The sequence below is a fragment of the Anser anser genome (genome assembly GCF_964211835.1).
Source record: "Anser anser genome assembly, chromosome: 2".
Classification (NCBI taxonomy): domain Eukaryota; kingdom Metazoa; phylum Chordata; class Aves; order Anseriformes; family Anatidae; genus Anser; species Anser anser.
Window position 1 is genome coordinate 33,608,145 of NC_139721.1, and position 24,120 is coordinate 33,632,264.

The 24,120-nt window shown below is 38.5% G+C and overlaps 1 protein-coding gene across 4 annotated transcripts in view; it reads left to right on the top strand.

Annotated features, from left to right (window-relative positions):
* Window positions 1-24,120, top strand: part of STAU2 (staufen double-stranded RNA binding protein 2) — a 168,185-nt gene that overhangs the window by 45,267 nt on the left and 98,798 nt on the right. For all 4 annotated transcript variants that reach the window (XM_083822663.1, XM_083822666.1, XM_083822665.1 and 1 more), the window contains exons 6-9: window positions 4,258-4,417; window positions 10,059-10,166; window positions 17,403-17,615; window positions 21,270-21,407. In XM_083822663.1, the coding sequence (XP_083678789.1) occupies window positions 4,258-4,417; window positions 10,059-10,166; window positions 17,403-17,615; window positions 21,270-21,407 (619 nt within the window). The remainder of the gene's footprint in view (window positions 1-4,257; window positions 4,418-10,058; window positions 10,167-17,402; window positions 17,616-21,269; window positions 21,408-24,120) is intronic.

Here is a 24,120-nt window from a genome sequence, read left to right on the forward strand (position 1 = left end):
ACTCTTTAAAAGAAAAGGTGGGGAGGGGTGAGGGAAGGAGAGAGGGCCTGTTGCGGGATCTGAATGTGTGAAATGGATTAAGGTTCATAGGCTTTCCTCCATTGCTTGTAGTGGAGAGAAAGATAAGTCTGCTAGCTGAACGAGAAGCAAGAACTTCTGATGGATTTGGAATTTCCTCAAATATAGGTAGCTCCTAATGGCACTATCATATATTTTTTTTTCTGTGAAAGAAAGAGAGGGGGTCTGTTGCTGCAGGGAGAGGATAGCTAAGGGATGCTGCTGTGCCTAGCAAACTCTAGCAGCCCCAGTATTTGGAGCACTCCCACCTCTCAGAGCACTGCTCTCTCAGGCAGCCAGCTGATGCAGCAGCTTGCACAGTAATTCACACAGGATGGGGACAGACACTCTGCTGAGGACAATGTTTGTGTGTTCAGCAGTGGTGGTGACACACCACGCAGCACAGTTCCAAAAACCATCTGGTGAAGCTGTCCCTGGTATATCAGAGGCCTTGAGTCAGATCTTGCTCCAGAGGGAAGATGAAGCTCTCCAAACCTCCAGCTGCAGGGAGTGCTGAATCTGGGGTAGGAGGAGACAGTGTTGTTTTTTTTCTACAGGAGCTGTGGTTTGGCAGAGGATCTGTGTTACCATGTAAAGGAGATGCAGAAAGAGGTCAGCAAGCTGTGCTAACATCACTAATGAGTAAGGGATTGATCTTCTCTATGACACTGCAAGTATAAAAGCCTGAAACCCCAACTGTACCAAAGGAGGAGCAGGGAGAGTTGGTGCTTATTGGGCAGGGAGATGGAGAGTCCTGAATGGTGAAGGCTGGAAGCCTGTAACTTTTAGCATCAGGAGGAAGGCTCCTGCTCCACCAGCAGCTCTGCATCTACAGGTTCAGTGCCATGGCAGCAAGAGCCTGGGATCTCTCAAAGCGTCCAATCCAGCTGAGCCTGAGCCCTGCAGCATCGCCACAAGGAAGCAGCAGTGGACAACTTTCTGTTACAGGGGATGGAGACCCCTGTCTGTGAACCTGACCTGCTGTGCAGGGATGTTTGCTGCTTGCCGAGGGCTTGGATTGAGACACTATGGAGAGACTGCCAAGGGTTGTCTGTTCCTGTGCACTACCTGCTGCTCTTCATTGTGGGCACCAGGGGACACATGGAACCTAACAGTCACGGCTACGTGACTACAGAGAGTGGCTTTTTACAACTGTGGCACCCTCTTTGAGGATCAGTGCTTGGAAGAGACAGGTTGCACCTTACCAAGTGAGGCAAGCACCTTTATCAATAGGCTGGCCAATCTAGTGAAGAGAGCTTTGAAGCAGAAGTAGTGGAGAGTGGAATTGACCTACAGTCAAGTGAGGAAGTGGTGGACCGAGTTAGTAGCAAAGATGATGCTGACAAGAGAGACCCTGAAACCAGCAAAGCAGGGGTATGCAGACAAATAAGGAAGAGCCTACAGGACAGCATGATGGAGGAAGGCCTTACACCTTGTCTGTGAAATCAGCAGTGTTGGGTGCCCACCTGAAATGCACTTAGCACAGGGAACAAACAGGAGGAAAGGGAGGACTACGTGCAGCTGCAGGGCTACAACCTCACTGGAATCACAGAGACGTGTTGGGATGGCTTATGCATCAGGTGTGCTGTAATTGATGCTTACAGGCTCTTTAGGAAGGACAGGCCGACATGGCAAGGGCAGTGTGTTGTGCTTTATGTGAGAGTGGTGGGAATGCACAGAGCTCTGCCAGGGGATGAATGACGAGACACCTGATCGTTCACGGGTCAGCACTGGAGAGCAGACCAATGTGGGCAATACTGTGGTGGGTGTCTCCTACAGACTGTGTGATTGTGAAGAAGTAGATGAGTTGTTTTTCACGTAATTGGAAGAAGCCTCGTGGTCACAGGCTCTGATCCTCATGGGGCAGACTTTGACCACCCTGGTATCTGCTGGAGGTACAGCACAGCAGGGCACAGGCAATCCAGGAGGTTTCTGGAGTGCATCAGTCATGACTTCCTCATGATGTACGAGAAGATGCTAAAAGAGCCATGTTTGTTTAGTTTGGGGAAGAGGAAACTAAGTAGGGGTGGGGAGCTGACTGTGGTCTTCACCTATGAGTGGTTGTAAAGAAGACAAAGCAATGCACAACAAGAAGTTAACAAGCAACAGATACATGTTTCAGCAAGGGAAATTACAGCTATGTGTGAGAAAAAAAGTTCTTCCAGAAAGAGTGGTCAGACATTAGAGCAGATTGCCTAGAGAATGTGTTGAATTGCCTTTGGAATCTGCAGCTTTGGAGATATCCAAAATACCTTGGACAATGCCTGAAAAAGATGCTGTAGCTTTGGAGTTTGACCCTGCTTTGGGCACTGTAGTGGACCAAATAACCTCCAGGATCCTTTCCAACCTGAGTTATTCTATAATTTTATGAAAATATTGCATAAGAAAATGCATTTCCAAGCCTTAATAATTCCCTATAACCGTGTTAAACTGTAAACAGGAAAGCAAAGAAAGTACCCACTTCTTGCGTGTCATAAAGGCAACTTAGCTCACCCCTCCAAGGCCCTATAGCTGGAGGCTTGTTGGAGCCAGTATTATGGTTTTGCTCTTTCCATATAAATGTATTGTTAGAATTAGGCACAAAGTTCAGGGACACTGAGACTGGAGTGCTTATTCACACTAGATTGGATTTGAAGTGTGCTGCTAACTGAACAAGATTGTATTTTGTTTTATAATTGAAACAAATCAGTTGCAGTTATTAATGAAAAGTAAGAAAGTATTTGTACAAAAAATCACCACCTATGTCAAGACAAAAACAAAGAGAGCACGTTTTAATAAGGATCCTTTAAGAGGAAGAAGGAAAAACGTAGTACTTTGCTGTGCTTTTGAGTGATTCTAATTTTGTTGCGATGGACCTAGCTCTTGGCGAAGCTTTCAGAATTCCAGGCTTTTTTACGTTGTTGTAAAGTTACGTTTCATAAATGAGAAAACACTTCTGATATGTGTGTATTTTTTCCAAGGAAGAAATCTCCAGTGTGTTAGAGGAGACACTGAGAAAGGAGCCTCAGGCAGACTAGAGCATACAGCATGAAGCAAATTCCCTCACCTATATAGAGTATAATTCAAGGACTTTATTCATGATTTTCTGTTAAGATTATAATTTTAACAGTGACTACAAAAAAAAAATCTGTGCTGAATTACTTTTTCTGAGTCAGGGGTGGTGGTGATGGGGAATACTTTTCTGGAGAAATTGCTTATGTAGAAAAACTGTTATGTTTGTAGTTGCCACAGTGCTGTGACAGGACCTCTCCAAACCGAGAATTGCATTATATCTTTTTCTTCATTCTCTGCTAGCAAAAGACATGTTTCAGGGTAGGGAGCGTGGATTGAGTTAGCTATTTTTATTACTGAAAATAGAGTTGATGATATGAATAAAGGTAGTGCTTCCATTGAGGTATAATAGCTCTGCTGGTTCATAGGAAAACTTTTCATTTTTTGGCTTTATCTTTCTTTCAGTTCCTTTCAAACATATTCAAAACAACAAACCCTGCCATTATATTTGGAAATTTTTCTGTAAGGGGGAAAAAAGGGAAGACGGTGAGGTGGTGATTGATGCTTTTCTTTCAGTGCCTGCAAAATGTTTGGCTACCACAGTGCTGGAGGAGAGCTTCTCCCTACCGTCTGTTACACTTTTGGAAGAGAAGTCCTTCTTATCCTCTACAACAATATCAATACTTGAACATATTGAGGCCAGAAGTACATAGTCCGGGTCCCTCGCTCTCTGCCATCTGATTTTCCATCTGTTGTCCCCAAGAGCTGGGCTACGCAGGCTTGTTTCAGAGCCCTTGTGCGAGACACCTCATGTTTCTTCTTCCTCCATGCCACTTTCTCCTGCAACAGGAATTGTGTCCCAGGCATGGCTTACACAGGAGCTTTCAGTTGTGGGGCTAATCCTCTCAAAACTCAGACCAGAAACAGGGCAGAGCTGCAAAGCTTGTTGCAGGGGAGTGGAAATGTGGGTGAAGAGCTGGCGTGCATGTAGGAGCTGCCATCAGAATCACCAGTGGCCGTGCTGATGAATGGTCATGTATTTGAGTGCTGGGTATTACTATGTGAGGCTGCGTATTACTGTGTGAGGGAAGATAATGTACTCCTAACTACTGCTCTGTATTGCATACAGTTGATGGTTAAAATTCATGACTTGCATTGCTGCTTTCTAACGTAGAGGATTCCATTAATATGTTCGTGACTTCTTTACAGGTATCACTGCCCAGTGCCTAAAATATTCTATGTCCAGTTAACTGTTGGCAACAGTGAATTTTTTGGTGAAGGAAAGACTCGTCAAGCTGCTAGACATAATGCTGCAATGAAGGCCCTTCAAGCTCTCCAGAATGAGCCTATTCCAGAAAAATTACCTCAGGTTTGTGTTTCAGAAAGCGTACTGTTCCCAATCTTCACATTAAGGTACCAAGTCCAACAATCTACTTACCAGTTTTTGAATGTTTAGTTTTTAGTGCTTTTTTTAAGGCATATTAGCCTTAGTAACAGAGAAGCAATATGAACAAATCGTTAGTATTATTTCTTTATAACTGCACATCTAACATAGAAAAAGACTTAAATAGTAAAAATAAGTATGTATTTTAAAGATGAGATTGTCAACAGATTAAGGAAAAATTAGAAAAAAAAATATTAGTTTATACCAAAAGTCCAGAAAATGTTGACTTAAACAGTGACTTCATGAAGAATGAATTATTAATCTTAAATGTCTTAAGTGACTTTGTCTCCAGAGTACCTAAGACCATGACAGAGCTCACTGACATCTACTGCACAGCTGTCTGATGGTTTTAGTCTTTCAGCTGTTTAGTCCTTTTTTGAATAATTAGCTTTCTCGCTGCTGTGTATGTAAATGGTGTATATTGCTACTTAAAACGAAAATAGGGGCATATTTAAAAATATTTTAGCAGAAAATTAGTCACAGAATAATCTTTGCAAATGAAAAAGACAAATAAAAATAAAATTATTTTAAAAAGTGAACAATAAAATTGCCCAGTCAAAAAGTCAAAACAGGAGACAATCTGTTTTTTTCTTTTCTATACTGTTTCTGATGATGCCTGTTAAAATCCTGTGCACAATACAAAACATTACTGAAAGTATCTTCAGTGTCTTGTATTGTTGTTCTAAGCTACTTTTTAAGAATGAAATTTTTCTTTGTCATAAAAAGATCTATGTTCTTTCTGCCTCACCCTGGATCCATTTGTTCCTTTAGATCCAAAGAGACTTTGACTCACCCTTTTGTTTTGCAATGTCATTTTTGAGGATCAGGAAATTCTCTCCAAATTCACTTATTTCATATCATTTGTTCGTGTTTTTGTTTTTTTTTTAACAGAAAAGTTGTTAAAAAAATACTATGTGAAGTCTTAGGAGAAATCAGTTTCTTTTCTCAGTGTTCATTCCCTTCCTTTCTCTTCTGGTTTCCAGATAAATGTATCAGTTGATGATAAATCTTAAGTGCAATCCTGAGTGGGAATCTCGTATTATGGAAACATATTTTCAGCTCAACATATTCTTAGTTTTTGAAAATTATGTTTAACGTATTTTATAAGAAGATTCTTTGAATTCAAGATATGAGTTAATGAGATTAGAAAGTGGACTATTCTTATCTAACTGCATAGGATAGTAAGTCGTAAAAGGAAGTAAATAATATATATAAATAACATGGGTGCATACCTGATTTATATACTGTTTTCATAGCCTGTGTATATATGGTATTTACCTAGCAAAAGGAGTAAAATCTTTAATTAACATTCTTGTCTAATCGGGTCTGTTTAGTGTCTATTTAGATTAGTGTCTATTTGGACGTGCTGGCTTTTACGAGATGTAGTCATGGCACATTGAGTTTCCTAAATTCTTGTAGCATTCTCTATTGTTGTCTCTCTCATGAGGTAATGAAGTGACTTTATTCTTCCCTTTACCACAATAAATTATGTATGTAAACTGAATCAAGTCCACTATTAGCTATGAGAAAAAGTAGGAATTGTCAGGAGAGAATACTGTGGGTTAGGCAAGACAGTCATGTAGTTACTGGTAAGATCTGTGGGAGTTCAGCAGCTGAAGACCAGATGGGATAACGTAGGATCTCAATATCAGATGTCTGTGTGTAGGAAAATGAACTCCCAAGGAAAACCCATGTGTCCTGGTCATGCTGAGGCTAAAGGGAGCTGGCAATGGGGTAGTGATGATGAAGAATCACCTCTGTCTCTTTATGGGTTAGAGTCATGGGTGACTGGAGAAGGCTGGAGGTGACATGGGAGAGCTGCATTGTACAAAGTTGGGTGCAGCTATCTGGAGAAGTGGCAGGTTGAAGCAGAGTTTAAGGCTTCATGGTGCCAAGATTTGGGCTCCTCCCTGTTTCTGGTCATGTGAATCGCAGAGTGGTGGGATATGCCTTCACCATGGGACTTGCTCCAGCTCAGTAGAGCTCTGCTTCCTTCAGCAGAAGTGACCTGTTGGGATCAGCCAGGGAGGATGCATGATTCATGACACTTCATGCATGCATTAGAGCTATATGCCCCAGGCACTTCCACTGTGCTTCCAGTGAGAGCAGAGTGGGGAGAGAGAATCATAGAATATCCTGAGTTGGAAGGGGCCTGCAAGGATCATTGAATCCACACAGGACCACCCAAAAACCAGACCCTGTGCCTGAGAGCATTGTCCAAATGCTTCTTGAACTCCAGCAGGCTCGGTGCAGTGACCGCTTCCCTGGGGAGCCTGTTTCAGTGCCTGACCACCCTCTGGGTGCAGAACCTTTCCCTAACCCCCAGCCTGACCCTCCCCTGTCCCAGCTCCATGCCGTTCCCTCGGGTCCTGTCGCTGTCCCCAGAGAGCAGAGCTCAGCGCCTGCCCCTCCGCTCCCCTCGTGAGGGAGCTGCAGGCCGCCATGAGGCCTCCCCTCAGCCTGCTCTGCTCTGGGCTGAGCAAACCAAGGGACCTCAGCCACTCCTCATGTGTCTTGCCTTCTAGACCCTTCACCATCTTTGTAGTCCTCTTTCGAATACTCTCTAACAGTTTTATGTCCTGTGGCACCCAGAACTGCACACAGTACTCAAGGTGAGGCCACGCCAGAGCAGAGTGGGACAATCACTTCCCTTGACAGGCTAGCAATGCTGTGCTTGATGCACCCCAGGGTACTGTTGGCCCTTTGGGCTGCCAGGGTACACTGGTCACTGGACACTTCAACTTGCTGTCAACCAAAACCTTGCTGAGGACAGACCTGCTGAGACCGATCTGGCCCTGCATCCCATTAGTAACTCAGTGAACTTCACTGGAATGGGATTTGTGGAAAATAGCATAATAAGCACATGGTTTTAACGTTTGGCCTTCAGAACTGTATTTCCTTTATGATGCTTCTGTATATTCATCTTCCACCTATGTTTTCCTTTTTTTTTTTTTTTTTTAACTTTAAGGGTTAAGGGTAAAATTACTTATTCGTATTAAACCATTGGAAAAGAATATTATCATCTTAATACTTCCCTGCACAAATGTGTGGGAAGCAGAAGGTGAGAGCAGAAAGAAGAAACAAGCAGCGAACAGCACAGGGGTATAGGTAAATCTGAAGCTGCTCTCATAAAAGAACTATTGTGTGCCTGCCAAAGCACCTTGCTGTCTCATAGATTTGAGGCTAAGAAAGGCCTTACAATTAAAGTGTCAGTTCTGGAATGAGGATCAAATTTAAATTCAAATTACTTGGGACACTCCTGAACATATTTTACCTTCCTGAATCTGGGGAAGTCAGATGACTAAGGCTTGAAACTTCATTGCGCAGTACTAAGGCTTGAGCCTTAAAGTCTGTGTTCCTCCCTAGTTTCCACTTGCAGTTAAACTCTCTGCTATGTTTGGTGGAAAAATATGCAAGGACTGAAATTTTAAGGGCAGAAGGGACTTTCATTGATTTTCCAGACCAGTATGTTCATATTAATTGGGAAATTTTAAACACTAATTTCTACATTAGACTCCACATACCTGGTTAAGCTAGAGTGTAGCTGGAAAACCTAAAAATTCTTGACTTAAAGGCTTGCTGGCCAAGTGCACTCAATATCGAGACCAGGGAACTCTGTATTATTTTATGCAAATTATGCAAGTGACTAATTATTCCCTCTTTCAAAGATAAATTAAATGGTGTGAAGCTAAATGAAGCTAAATTCATCTAGCTTCATTTTCTATGTAATAGATATGTTCTTGTCTTTGCTAAATCTAACCAAGAGCTATCAAATATCTCTCCCCTGTATGTATTTACAGTTTATACTTAAGTAATCTTTTTTTTTTTTTGTAGAACTGATGGTTTCCATAGTGTCTCAGTGTAAAGTTGTTTTCTCTCTAACCAGCTGTTCATCCATTTGGCTTTTTCATCTGCCTTTCAGATTATCAGCATCCTTTATATATCAAACTTAATTGAACATCATATTGAATAAGATTTTCATTAAGGTTGTTACTCCGCTTTTCATTTGACATTCTGTATATCTGAAAATACATTTTGACTTTTAAATATTGTCCTTATAACTCTGTACAGTTGATTATTCTCAGCAAACCTAAGTCCTTCACTGAATCAATGCTTTGCTTGTCCTATAATGACCTACATTCCTGATTTCAGTAGTACTTTACATTCCATTATATGAAATGAGCTAGAGGTCCTACATAATTTCATTCTAACTGCCCTTGTTGCAGCTTTACACTGTACCCTTTATTTTCAGCAGGTTCTACAGACTTTATCAGTTTTGTCTTGTATTTAGCTCCAGATCAATTGCAAGGAACTAAATTGCTTTTTCAGAGTCAAAATTTTGCAACCACTTAGTCAGACAAACAGTGCTCCAAGTCTTCATGTTATACTTGACTACTGCTGCAATTTCTGGTCCTGCTTTATGTTAGATAAAATAGATATTAAGAATTAACAAATGGTAGATACAATATTGATAAATGTTATTGTTATTGTGAAGAGCCTAATGTTTTTTGATGTTTTTTTTTTAACTTCAGTATCTGGATTTTGTAGCTGTACTGGTGGTTGAAGATTTAGATCAGACTTTATTATGTAAGATGGAAACTCTGCAGGAATCCACCTAGTTCAGCCCAAACTTCTTTGATGTTTACCTCCACTAATAAAAAATTAGGATTCTAGCCAAGGCTAGAAGGTTGTTCAGAGATCCCAGTTTGAAACATTCAGAGCTTTGCAGTTTGAAAGTAGCTGAGAGTTAAACCTCTGGGAACTAAGGAAAGTGTGTCCTGGGGGCGAACACCAAAAGGCAGCAGTTGCAGAAGGTGATAACTGTTTGGTCCCCATGCTGGTGGTTGTCTGAGAAAAATAGGGCTTACCTAAAGTGCAAAGCAAAGCTAAATTTTAGGCAGGATAATGTTTGCATATGCCTTTTGTTTTTTTCTCTCTTATCCTCTCTGTTTGTTATGTTCCTATGGATAAATAAATAAAGTTCTGTGTTGAGCAAGCTGTTCTCTGTCACTACCTTTTCATACTGGTCGTAACTCCCAGAGGGAAGTCTACGGAGGGGCCATTAACCAGTTGGACCTGCTGAGGACACCTGTAACCTGGTGACCCAGTCAAAGTGTGGGGGTGATTCACTGAATTTCTTCTGAGAGAAGTACAGTCTTCAGCCCTTCTTAGCAAGTGCAGAAGACTTGCTTGGAGGGGGTACCCACAGAGAGACTATAAAGCAGGTCACAGGTTCTTTAATACTCGTGTTTGAAGCATGTATTCAGACGATTATTAGCTGTGCCTTATTAATGGCTAATTTGTACAAGTTATTTTGTTATCTGTCATTAGTTTATAAAATAATGTGTACGTGCTACTTTAATGTGAAGCATAACTGCATCATATATATATATATATTCACAGGTCAGCAGGTGGCTGGTAGTGGGGTGCTGAGATGGGTCTACAAACACTGATTTACAGCGTGACAGGAGAACTCAAAAGTGTCTGAGAAGTGGGGAAAAGAGCATGTTATATTCCTTTTTATCTTCTGAAAAATTTATTGTGATCACATGTTCTTCATTTTCAGAATGGAGAAACAGGAAAAGAAACAGAAGAAGATAAAGATGCAAACAAGTCTGAGATAAGTGTAGTGTTTGAAATTGCTTTGAAGCGCAATATACCCGTCAGTTTTGAGGTATGTGTTCTGTATGTATCTGTTTGCTGAGAAGGTATTTTAAAAAACAATAAAATTCAACACAGTTGAAAATATTAATTCTTTATGGATATAACAGTTAAATTCATGTGAGTTATAAATAGATAATTTTGGTAATGTATCAAAGTCATAGAATCATAGAATGGTTTGGGTTGGAAGGGGCCTTAAAGATCATCTAACTCCAACCCCCTGCCATGGGCAGGGACACCTCCCACCAGACCAGGTTGCTCAAAACCCCATCCAGCCTGGCCTTGAACACCTCCAGGGATGGGGCATCCACAGCTTCTCTGGGCAGCCTGTGCAAGTGCCTTACCACTCTCATAGTACAGAATTTCTTCTGAATATCTAATCTAAATCTACCTTTTTTGGTAGATTTAAAACCAAAATCTACCATTTGGTTTTAATGGTAGATTAATAACTATTAATCTACCATTAATGGTAGATTAAAGGACAAGGAATAATCCTTGTGCTATCACTACACTTCCTAACAAAGAGTCCCTCCACAGTTTTCATATAGGCCCCCTTTAAATATTGGAAGGTCACTATAAGGCCTCCCTGGTGCCTTCTCTTCTCCAGGCAGAACATCCCCAACTCCCGCAGCCTGTCTTCACAGGAGAGGTGCTCTAGTGCTCTGATCATCTTTGTGGTCCTCCTCTGGATTTATTCTAATACTTTCATGTCCTTCCTTTGCTGGGAGCCCCAGAGCCATACACAGGGCTCCAGGTGGTGTCTCATGAGAGCAGAGTAGAGGGGGAGAATCACCTCCCTCAGCCTGCTGGCCATGCTTCTTTTGATGCAGCCCAGGATGTGGTTGGCTTTCCGGACTGCAAGCTCACATTGCCAGCTGTTGAGCTTCTCATCCACCACCAACCCCAGGTCCTTCTAAAAAGAGCTGCTCTCAATCCATTCTCCACCCAGCCTGTATTTGTGCTTGGGATTCCACTGGCCCAGATGCAGGACCTTGCACTTGGCCTTGTTGAACCTCATGAGATTTTCACAGGCTCACCTCTGAAGCCTGTCCAGGTCCCTCTGGATGGCAAACCTTCCCTCCAGTGTGTCCGTCAACTGCACCACACAGCTTGGTGTCATTGGAAAACTTGCTGAGGGTGCAAGTCGATGAGGGTGCTGGCGATGTCATGGACAAAGATGCTAAGCAGCGGTGGTCCCAACACTCACCCCTGAGGAACACCACTACTGATCTCCACCTGGACATTGAGCCATTGTCTGAAACAATTTGAGTGTGACCATCCAGCCAATTCCTTAACCACTGAGTGGTCCATCCATCAAATCAAATTTAGAGACAAGGATATTGTGAGAGACAGTGTCAAATGCTTTGCACAAGTCCAGGTAGATAATGTCAAGATCTAAGGCACTGATTTTTTATTATTAAATTAGGCGCTCTTTCAAAAGAATTATAACCCTAGTATTTGGTTGGAATCAAGTGGATGGCAGAAGGACAGTTCAAGTATCTGTTTTATAATGCTAAACATTGGAATCAGTGGCCATGCTCAATCTGACTTGAAATAATCTTCAAAATAGAGTCAGACAGTCTTTGCTTTAAGTGTAAGCATTCATACAGTACAAAAGTTCCCATTAAGACACTTTGCATGTGATGCTCTGTTTTCAGAAAATCAAGACTATCTTTTTATCTTTTACACTGTTTGATTCCTTATCTATCTCTACTTAAGCCTTTATCTATGAATCTGCTTCTGACACCTTTGTTTACCTTAAGTAACAAAGAATATTTGGAATAGCTCCAGTGCAATCAATGAACTGGCTGGGAGAATGAGTGATAGCAACAGCAGAATTTTTCCGATGAGAAAGTTCTTACACAAACTGGTTGTAAAAATCTGATGTTATTGTGTTAGGAACCACCAGACTCCAAATCTCTTTTTATTTATTTATTTATTTAATGCAGAAAAAGCTGATGTAAGTGGCATGTTAAAGTAGTTGGCTTTTATTTTTCTGCTAATTGTTGTACATGCATACTGAGTAACTGTGAAAAGGACATGGGGTAGTGCCTATACTGGTGATGGTTATTTTCTCCAGTCGTTTTTCCGTTTGAAGTATATGCACATATTTGCATACCAAAAAATAAATAATGGTGTGGCATCTCGTACAGTGTGCTTTATGCAATTTACTGGTGTGTTTGGCCCATATCCGTGGGTTGGCCAATGTCAGATGAGCTATTTGGACCTTCTGAGAAATCTGTCACAAGGTAGGTAAGGGAGCCAAAGATACTGAACGTTGATTTTGACTAAGGAATTCCTTGGTTTAACAAATGGGTATGTACTTTATATATATGGTCTATAATTGCAAAAAAATATCATATGAACTAATTAGAAAATTAAGAAAGTAAAATCTTGAAGGGTGTCTGGGTTGTTGGTGTATCAATTTGCAGCTATGTGGAAAGAATGCAATTCCTGTGTAAGATCAGACAAAATGGAAATACACGCCAGTGTTTCAAAAAGGAAGGTCATAATTAATGTTTCAGTTTTCACACAAGTCATTTTCTACCTTAAGTATTTAAAAGTATTTGGAATAGTTCCATACAAGTCAGTATACTAAAATACAGCGAGGTGAATGGTCATGGATCAAAGAATAGCTTGGATGTTGGAATGGAAAGAGAGGTAGTGCTTTGAATATGCTCTTAACTTCATTCCTATGATTTAGCTTGTTTAAGGGAGAGCATTTAGTAAGGAGAGAATGAAGGCAGAGATGCTCAGTACGGGAAAAGTCTAATGTGTCCCTTGCCAAAGAATGTTAACAACGTTGAAAAAGACATTTTCTTGCTCTCCTGACAGGTTTTGTGTTATTTCCTGCCTTTAAATCTAAGTGTAGGTGACATTTTAAAATAGAGTTTTGATTTAACTTGGTACTGGCTTATATTTCAATAAATCTGCTAAGCAATTATGGGTAATCCCCAGGATCTGATGTTTCTAATAGGATTTTATTTACAAATGGTTTTGTGTTATTCCAGGCAGGCATCAAAGCTTTCTCTAGCATTTTTTTGTGCGATAGCTATAAAATGATCTGCCTTTTCTTCATGAAGCTTTAGCAAATGTTCCAACAGTGCTGTGTTATGCAACTAAGTAATGGTCATAAAGATACGTAAAGTTCTATGTAAACACATTCTCAGAATTGCATAAGGGGTGCAAAAAAAGGAGAGCATGTAGAGCCCAGTGATTTTCTTTTTTTTTTTTTTTTAAATACGAATATGACTGTTGAACCAGTACACGGTTTCATTTCAGCTGTTCTGACAAAGGGAGTTATGCACTCATTCTGTTCATCGTGTTTTGTATAATATGCTAGTTTTAATTGTCTAGGAGCTTTAGAATTTTAAGGAATTTCTATCTATTAATTCGATAACTAAAATAAAAGTTCTGAAAAACAACAAGCTTTATGCCATACCTACCATAGGTGCATCATTACTTAACCTTTATTTATCAGCTTACCATTCAAAATACAGCTTTCAAAGCATATGTGGGACTCTTGATGAGCAATTTTTAAGAGGGATACAAAACTGTTTTCTGTAGGAATTGTTATAATAGCTCTGAGATGCTCTTTCTGCTTATTTCCTCGGAAACAGGCTGAATTCTTGCCTTTTTGGTTCTCTTGCAACATAAATGTTTTTTCTTTCCAAACTTGTCAGTAATGAGTTAGGTGAGTCTAGAAGACATAACTGAGGTCAACAGCTTAAGGTGTTAGAACAGCCATGTAGGAATGATACAGTACTCACATCAGGCATTAGATGCCTTGGGATGTTTTGGGTTGCTGTTTTATTTTCAGTATTTTTCTTTGGTTTGGAGTGCTCTTTCTTTAGAATAGCAAATACACTTTTCTTCATTCTCAGTTTCATTCTTGGTACCAGGAGTGAGGGGGTGCAGTTGCTGAACAGACAAATTTTATGCCCTATCATCCCCTTCCAATGTTCTGTTGGGAAAAAGAGGGGAAGTTTGTTGCGTGCCAGTCTGATCGCAGCGAGGCAGAGGCTTATTATTTTGAGCCAGGAACAGAGCAAACTGCTGACACTGAAAGGCTGAGCCAGTTCTCAGCATTTTGCACCCATCTGGCATCTGGCCTCCTGGGCATTAAGGCTTTCAGACTGGATGATGGACGTACTGAGTAGCTCTCCTCCTGTTTTAGTAAACCATCCAGGCTTTTTTATTTTAAACTGGGAAAATCTAGCATGTCAGCCCACACAAGCACATGGAGATACATTGATATTTTCTAAATAATCATGGATATAGGTGACATGTTTTTGTTGACCCATTCTTTGTCTTTTCTGTTATTTTTTTAATGTCTGTTTAATCTTGTCATTGTCTTTTGAATTTTCTACCTGTAGCCTCATTAATAATTGAAGCAGCATTGCTCTTTCATTGGAATCATACTGCTGTTTTTCATTTGTCAGCATGATTCATTAAATTGAGCCAAATTCACTCTTGATGTAACTTGACCTTAGATGTGTTTTGGCCCCATGTGTTTTCTCTTGCTAGAGTTATTCTTTAAATCAGTGGAACAGAAAAGAAAAGTGTATTGAACTGTCACCCTTAATCAAATTCTCAACTTTAAATTAGCCATGATTTGATCCATAGGTCATATCTTTCAACTGAGGAAATGGTTTAATGTACTAATGCATATAGTGTTCTTGGATAGCAAAGGCTGAATTTCTTTTAAGTGTTTTGTGTGCCAAGGCTTATAGAACAACTGTTTGAAATCATGTGGAATAAAAAGATCTAAAATCTGGGCTTAACCAAAAATGTTGTTAGGTAAATATTTTTTTTGCTAAATTACCAATTTTGGATGTTTGGCTTGATCCAGATCCTATCCAAACCCTATGGGGTTCATTCCATTGACAATACAGACTTTTTTTTTTCCTTCTTATACTCACTAACAAAAAGTTTTGAATGTTTTCCAGGCTATTATTTACCGTGTGTCACCTACCTAAAAGTTTAAAAGATGAAAATCACACCGACATACATTAGTTTTATATTAAGAAATATATTTTCATATATATATTTTAATCAGGTTTTGTATTAAAATTCTTTTTCATATGTATATTTGCATGCATTTATATATATGAGAAAACTTATATAAAAGTAATATTTAAGGAACCCAGCAATTATGTTTCTTAAGCAAGTTATTTTGTCCTTTTTCATCTGGTCAGTATATGCATTGTTGTATATTTTATTAATACACTATATTGCATATAAGTAGAAACGCCTATATACTGGTATTAGTAAGGCCACAAAAAGATTAAGGACCCCAGTGATGTTAATTCAGCCATGCTTTTTTACAGCCAACATGTCGTAATACTTGGGTAGCCCTGTGCACTAACAGATTAAGGTACGCCTTTAGGACAAAGTGGGAAGCTGAAGGCATTTAGCACAGGTATAAAGCCCTCGTGTGCCTGCAGGTGGGAGATCCTGGCACCAGGCTCTTCACAGCTCCGGTGCAGGCAGCGCAGCATCCCCTGCCTGAAGCTGGCTCAGTGCCACAAAGGCACAGCCACCTTCTCGCGTGGCGAAACGCTAGTGGGCAACTTTCAAGTAAGGTAATCTTGAAAACACTTCTGAAATTATCATCTTGAATCTTAGAGTGGGAACACTCCCAGACTGCAACGTAAAAATCCCATGCTGGCACAGATGTCGTCTTGTTCTGGGAACATGCGGACAAAGTTGTCTGTTAATTTTCATTTTGTGTCTTTTTATTGATATATGCTCTGATAATTGTATTTGCTGGGTGAAATTGCCACAAAAGAGAGCTTAAAAAAGAAATACAAGCCTAAGGAGACCTCATTACAGTGTAACAGCAAAACTAAATAATGCAAGGGACATGACCTTGATAAAAAGAACTTTAATACAAAACATGTTGTAATAATATTAAGGTTGAAGGTTTCAACCCATTAAAAAAACAGTTATTACACCAAGAAGGCCCTAGCACCTTTACCTCCATTCCCTTCTGCTCAAGCATTACACTTTTTCAATGAATGATTTGATGTTGCTGCACCTCCTGAAAAAATATGCATTTGTATTGATTTTGAAGACAATGAAAAGAGGTGCCTGTCAGATGCTCTAATCTCTCCTTATAAACATTACATGTAACAAAGATTAAATTAGGTAGCTGTTTCCGCCCATCAAACAAAATAGCCGAACCTTTTCCCAGATGAGGTCTGTAATTCCTGATAGACATTATCCAGACCAATAAATGTTGCATACATGAATAGATGGTTATCTTAGCACGTGCAGTACTGTGATTTGTTGGGTAACTACGTTCTAACAGTATAACGTCCTCAAAGGAGACTTGCGTGTATGGAAAAGCGAAGACAGAAAAGATGTAATGGAGGGTGCACCATTCAGAACATCTCAGCTTTATTTTTTTCATATTATTGCAACTTTTAGTAATGGAGGAGTACTTCAAATGGGTTTTCTCATTGTCTTTCATCCTTGATATGTTTAGAAAGGGATGAATGAAAGATTTCAAAACTGATTGTTTTTTTGTGTGAGTTGCGGTGGTTCTCCTGATTATTCTTTCCCGTACTGTTGGGAGGGAGAGCTGAGAGTTGTGGAGACAATGCTATGGCAGCCTTGCAAATGTGCGTGGTATCTGTCTGAGCTGTGTGGCAAGGTAAGAGTTGAGAGCAGGCAATGCTGACTGCAGCTGGGACATAAAATGTCCTAATAAAAAATACAGGCCTGTAAGATGGAAGTTTGGGACCATGCATGAACATCCTAGATGTTAATGATAACAGAAGAAAATAATGAACAGGTTCAAATGATGCCATATAAACATAGTTTTGAATATGTTGTATGGATATGTAGTATGGACTATAGCAAAGCCTAGTAGACCTTCATGAATTAAAATTCTTTAGTATGTGAAGCACCTTGCAAGGAGAAAACAGTAGCCTTGGTTTAAATATCCATTATTGCTTGCTGTCTACTGTGTTATTGAGGTATAAAACACTTTGAAAATGTACATCTACTGTATTTTCTGTGAAGCACTGAATATGATGGTTAAGTTTGCATTATCTAATCAGCATTAATTTTCTATCCTCAAAACTGGTACTGCAATTAATACTTGTCCAGATTTTATGAAAACCCATCTAATTGCCTTCAATTACCAGAAAGAATGCACTGGTAGTTAAGTATGTAGCAGAAATATAAACATTAAGTTATGTTCTTAGAGGGTGATTTGTCTCCATTTATTTTTGTTTAAAAGGTGATTAAAGAAAGTGGACCTCCTCACATGAAGAGCTTTGTTACACGAGTTACAGTAGGTGAATTCACTGCAGAAGGAGAAGGGAACAGTAAGAAACTCTCAAAGAAACGTGCTGCAATGGCTGTCCTACAAGAACTTAAGAAGCTTCCTCCTCTTCCTGTTATTGAAAAGCCAAAACTTTACTTTAAAAAACGTCCCAAAACAATATTAAAGGTATGTGTCTGCCCCTGTCAGTTAAGAATATTTGCTTAGAAAGTAACAGTTACTCAGATTTTACGTCAGTAAAGACTTATTTGTTATTTTCTGTCAATATAGTTACTTGCTTGTGCTGATATGCCTGTATTTTTTTTTAATTCTTACAATCCTGTAAATTATCCAACATAATGGCATGTAAGGTGCTGTCCCTTAAGAACCCAGCTCGCATCACTGAAGTCAGCAGACGTTTGTTCAAGTGTAGTGGAGGATCGAACCTTCTGAGCAGCTCTGTACAGTCATGTGGATTTTAAGCATCATCTTCTCTGAGAGGCCTTATTGTAATATATGATGGTTTCTCCCTTCTCTTTCCCCCCTCCTCAGTTTGAAGAGCAGGAGTATAAAATAGTAGTTATCTGGGGAAATGTTGCACAGTCCCGCTTCCTCCCCTCGTGGAGCTGGATTTGGGAGTTTCTGAGCTCAGCTTCAATCTGTTTTGGTTCTTAAAATGTTTAGAAAAAAAAAAACAAGAGTTTGTTCACATCTCAGCCTTGTGTGTCACTTGTCAAACTCCAAAAGAAAATAATTTATTTGTTTCATGTGGCTGTGTTAAGGTTAGCATTTGTTTGATAATGTTCTTCACCACAAAAAGAAAAAAAAAAAAAAGGAAAATTGCAGACCAGCCCACAGAGGACTTGTGGACCTTGAAACATCTCTCCATTAAAATGTATGCTGTCTCAGAGGATGTTAGTATGCTTCTTGCTGCACTGATGAGGCTTTGTTCAGAGGCTTTGGATTCTTCTGAGCTCAAGTTTCTTAAATGATGCTTTTACTCTTGGTGGCAGTAGATTTATTGCTACTTCTAGAATTCAGTCAATCTGCAGTGACTAGCCCTGGTTTGTGTATTCATCCTGAATTCATATGGAAACAAAGAACCATCTGAGGTGATCAATCTTTCACTTGGCCTGACAAAAGCAGCCACATAGTGTCCATATATTTATGAAGCATCACTGCTTAGTCTCAGCATTGTACAGCTAATCAGATTCACTTGTCATCTCTTCAGTCCAGAAGATGCTTTTGCAAATGGTCAAAATCTTCTCCATTGCATTTTATTTTAGGAAGTGTTACTCTGTGAGGCAGCAATTAAACTTTTTGTACGTGGCTTTCTATTGTCTGACATGTTGGATAATCATTTACAACTGTACAAAATAATATCATATAAGGTATACTTAACCATTCAAACTCATGACAGATTGGTGTAGATGATGGTGGAGAGTTGAGCACTTTTTCTCGAGTGTTACAGAGCTGCTTTTGCTTCATAATATGCAACCTCAAAACTAGAGCTGCAGGAAATAACAGGAAACTTTCATGTCCAAAACCTGTACATTGGAATATAGCTTTAGGATCTAAATTTCATCTATTTTTCTGAGAGGAAAGAAAGCTCTTCAATTTTTCTGAATTTGAAAACAATGTGAATGATGCACAGCTTTTGATGAAATGCACAGCTATGTCCACGGCTTGCATTATGTTAGGCTAGGCAGCATTGCACCAACATGGTGCGAAGTATGAAATATGGCTTGAACTCAGTCCTCATTGAGTATTGCATAGATGGATTGTGAAAATAAATAAATATAACAAATGTGTGACTGCTAGGAATCTGTGTACTGAGTATGCTGAGTGCAGAATTGTGTAGGAACAGCCACCTAGAATAAGCAAATACTTTGGAGATTGCAAAACTGGACTTGGAAAATATACAAAGTACTCCATCATCTTCCACTTTTCATTTGCCTTCAAAACAGAACAAATGATTTCTCACGGAACGCTAGGGTAATCAGATACCCAGCTCCTACTGATATTCAGAGGATATAATTCTCAAAAACTTCTGGGAAAAATTCAGCATAAAATGTTATTTCATGCAAAACCATCGACATTAATGCAGCTTTAAGGATCTGAAAGCCGCAAGATCTGAAAAGGGTGATTTTCTCTGCCTGTTTCATTTTAAATGAAAGATGCTAAGGGTGTAATAATGTAAAAACTTCTTATTTTACTATACACCATTTACCATTACAGTCTTAAACTGAATTATCCAAAGTTGGTCGTCTTAGAAACAGACATTAATAGTCAAAATAACCCAAATATGTAGGAAGTTTTTATTTTTTGAATATCCGGACTCCTGAAATGCTTTTATTGTGTCTGTTTCTTTTAATTTAACCTGTACGTGCTTTGAGTATCAAAAAAAGTGACAATAACTTCTTTTACTTATATATATATATATATATATATATTTATGAGGCTATATCTTATGGCCTACACTTTATTTAGCCTGTTCTCCCTTTGTCTCCGCCTGGCTTCTTGCCCACACAGCTGCCCTTGTGCATGACATTGTCTTCATTCTTTCACCTACATCTTCTCTAATGACTTCAGCAGTTACACTAGGAAGGATTTGCTGCACAGCTTTCTTAATATAATATCCCTCTCCGGTCTTTGCCTTCAATTGCTGATCATCTCTTTAGGTTCTTGACCACTTGTTTGCTTTTATTTGAGAACCTCAAATAAGCATGAATTTGCATCTTCTCTTACACTGCAAATACCTTCACAAAGAGGAAATATTGCAATAACATAAAGACAATTTTGCATTCAAATACCATTTATATTTGTAAGTACTTCTCTTGTGTTATGGCATATAAATCTATTAAATATAACCGCAGATAAATGTGTTTGAATCTTATTTTTTTCTCTTCTCCTTCTACCAACAATATTTTCATAGCTGTTTGTTTTGACAGAGCATTAAGAATAATAACATACTAAAAGGATTTCAGAACTAATACAAATAGTTTGCGAGGACTGTAGTTTTTCACCTGTCTTTGTAATCTTGGACAGACCAATTTCTCAGTTCTTCTGTTTTCCACCATCACATCAATTCTCCCATTAGCAATGCATTTTGATACGTTACTTTGAGGGTTATTGTCTGTAAAGCATTTGAAATACTTTGTGGGTGGCTCACAGTGTGCAACATTTCTAGTCACTGGAGATATTCCTCTCTTTGTCTTCTGTAGCTTCACTGCCTAAAAGCATTTGAGGCTGAATTACTATAGCATGCAAAGAGTAAGCTTTCTTCACCTTTAGTTGCACTGTAGGATGGAAGGTAGAAATGCTGAGATGGAAGGCTGAGAGAAATGCAGCTTGTTATATGGCAAATCTCTTTTGTCCCCATATGAATCCACCTCTTCTCACTGCTACTGCATGTTCCAGTATTGTAGCAACCTAGTTTTAAGGGCCAGAGGGAAGAGTCATATTAATAGGGCAATGAAATATAATTGATGAATCTGTTTATTTTTATCCATCTCTGTATTAAATAGATAGATGAAGGCATCAGTAGCTTACCAATGACAGCTATGCCCACTACCTGCAGCAGTGGCAGGTGGTAGGTGCATATTACGTGCCACGGTTTTGAGATTGAGGAATTCTCCTGTCTGTTTCATGATCAAAAGATGGTACAAAATGTATTGTTTTTTTCTCTGTTTCTATTAGAGAAAATTATTATTTTCTCTATATTATTATATTCTATTATTATTTCTCTATGTTCTATTACAGAAGAGGTAGCACAACAGTTGTACCAATCTACAGTACTAATACACAATGAAATTATGGTTCTTTCTCTTAAACCTGTTTTAGACTGGACCAGAATATGGTCAAGGAATGAATCCCATCAGTCGTCTGGCTCAGATCCAACAGGCCAAAAAGGAGAAGGAGCCAGAATATGTTCTTCTTTCAGAGAGAGGAATGCCTCGCCGTCGAGAGTTTGTTATGCAGGTATCATCTACTGTTGTGTTAAGAGATAGTGCCTTTGCTACGTCATGTTCAAACACAAGAAAAATGGTGGCATAATATAAAGCTTATCCTTCTGTGTTTATCTCTTTGATTTATGGTTATTTATACAACAGGAGTGTGAAATACAGTAGCAGTTTGAACTGCCTTCTTTCTTTTGGTGAAACAAAAAGCAATTAGGTAATTTGCCCTCTAGAAGTTTTCCTTGCAGTGGTTTTACATTTTTTATACTATTATTTTTATTTCACCTAATTGTTTCTGGTTTTATCCCTAACGTTACGCTTTGTAAATGATTTATTTACTTTCATTTGTCTTTTTAGAAAATTTTGCAGTTGTTGATTGGAGTATTGCACTACAAACAAATATTCTGAAATATGGAGAACATACTACATGTTACCAAGCATTTTGGATTTAAAAGTAGCTCTGTAAATCTTGTAAGAACTCCTTTCAGATTTTCATCTGTTTGTTACCTTTGTTCCTATCTGAAATGCAACAAAAACAGCCTTCCATCACACATTTTAGCCTCTTCAGTTAAAGAATTTGGATGTGATACACAAACTGTAGATCATTAATTTTTCTTTATTTTTTTAAATTAAGAACATTTGCAAAGATTTGATGTAGCCATGATATATTGTGTTAGATAGCACAATAGCAGGTTAAGAAAGATAAGGAACAGGAAAGGATTCTTTTTTCTTATGTTTTCACTGAGGTAATTTTGTGCCAGGACAATCCAGAAAAGCAAACCTGAACATGTTTTGACTTGTTGACCACAAACCACACCAAAATTTAAGTTCTGATCACAATCAGAATTTGATGTTCAAGACCTTTTTCTCCAGAAAACAAAACAAAACAAAAAACGTAAGTCTTTAAATCCCTCCTTCATGTCTATCTAGACAGGCTAGCAATCTTCATTTCCTTGGATCTCAGTGGTCTTTCTTGACAATATTTTCAGTCTGGAAAAAAAAAAAATTATATATATGTATATATATATATAATATATACAATTGGGTTCCTTTTGTTCAGCTTCAGCTTTATGAATATAACTTGGATTTCCAAGTTTTTGTGCTATCTGAAAATATTTGAAAAAGAGTGATCTTGTCATAGACCATCCCTTTTCACATGCTCAGACTCTCCAGTTAGAGATCTGTATCTGATCTGTGTGTATTAGAAAGATGGGCTGAAAATTTGGTTTTCCACTGCAGGATTCTCAGTAGTGGTAAAATAGTTGGTTTGAATCAAAATGGAATCTTAAAAGCAGTGAATACACAGGGGATTCCTCTATCTGAGAAGGCTTGTGAAAGAAAAAATCAAAGAAATTCCATAGATCAGTCGCCTTTCACTGTAGCCCAATTTTTACCCTTTTCTAATATTTTCACACACAGATCATCCCTCTCTTTCTCCTGCCTTCAGGAAGTCTCAGTGGATTCATTACGACATGCAAAAAACCTTATCAGAATAAAAAGCCTTTGTATAAACTACTTAAACAATGTTTTCATTTAATTTAATTGAATGTGGAAGTAAAATATCCAGAGATAATATGTTCATTTTTATCTGTCACACAAAGAGCAAGTTTAGATGTGATGAAATGGATCCAATTACTTGTCCTGACCACTAGATAAACAGAAGAAAACCTCTGATGACATTAGTTGGTGTTCTGTTCCCAAAGTTAATTTCAGAAAGCTCTTTCTCTTTGTAGTCAGACCTTTAATCCTTGATAGAGGTTATAATAATAGCTAAACCAGTTTTACAGGTCTGAGAAATAGCAGCACATTGATTTATTGTGAGCTATGTTATAAATTATCATTTTGTCTTGTCCCATTAAAGTCCCTCAATTTTATTGCATATAAACTTGTAGGAGAGTGGCTATTTTCTAATTGTGATTGTAAAACTGCATAGAAGGGGTTTATTTCAAGGTTATTAATATTTCTGTTTTATGTAGTTGAATCTTTTTGCTTAATTATATATGTATTTCAAAGGGATATTCATGATCATTATTATTTATTTACAACCCCTTATTTCTATTTTGAATTAATAGGTATTTGAATAAAGAAAAAAATAAAAGTTTTAGGAAAATATATACGTGATAATTTAAGGAAAATGATTAATTATTGAATAACATAAATGATTAAATAATAATATATTATTTATTTAACAATCGTGTGCCTGTTTTTCATATTTTTTTAAAGCTTTTTCCAGAACGTCTCAGCTCAGTGACCTCTAAGGTTTCTTTTATTCAAATTGCCTTGGGTGTTTTATTATTTTTATTTTACCTTGGGCTTCCCTCTTTAACATGGTTTTGGGATCATAAGCTATTTTTAGAGATAATTTGGCAAATAAAATGGCTTAATAAATAAATTAAAATATAGCAATAAAAAAACTATAAATATTGCACTAATGAATAGCAGTGATAGTGCTCATACATCAAGGACTGCTTCTTTCTGGATATTCATTACCTATAATTTGTGTTTATTTTGAAGTTTCAACTTCTTGTTTTATGAAAAGCATCTTGTTGGAACTCCTTTGGGCAGCACAGCCCAGAGGTCCAATGAGGATTCTTCTTTCCAAAGACCATTTTGATAAAAGCTTGTCAGGTGTAAGGGCAGGAAAAGAAAACAGCTCCTGCCCCTGTGTTTCTTGCAGTGCGGTGAAGTGGGAGGAATGCAAATACGGTTTTTATCTTTCTGTGGCAGCCTCTCTT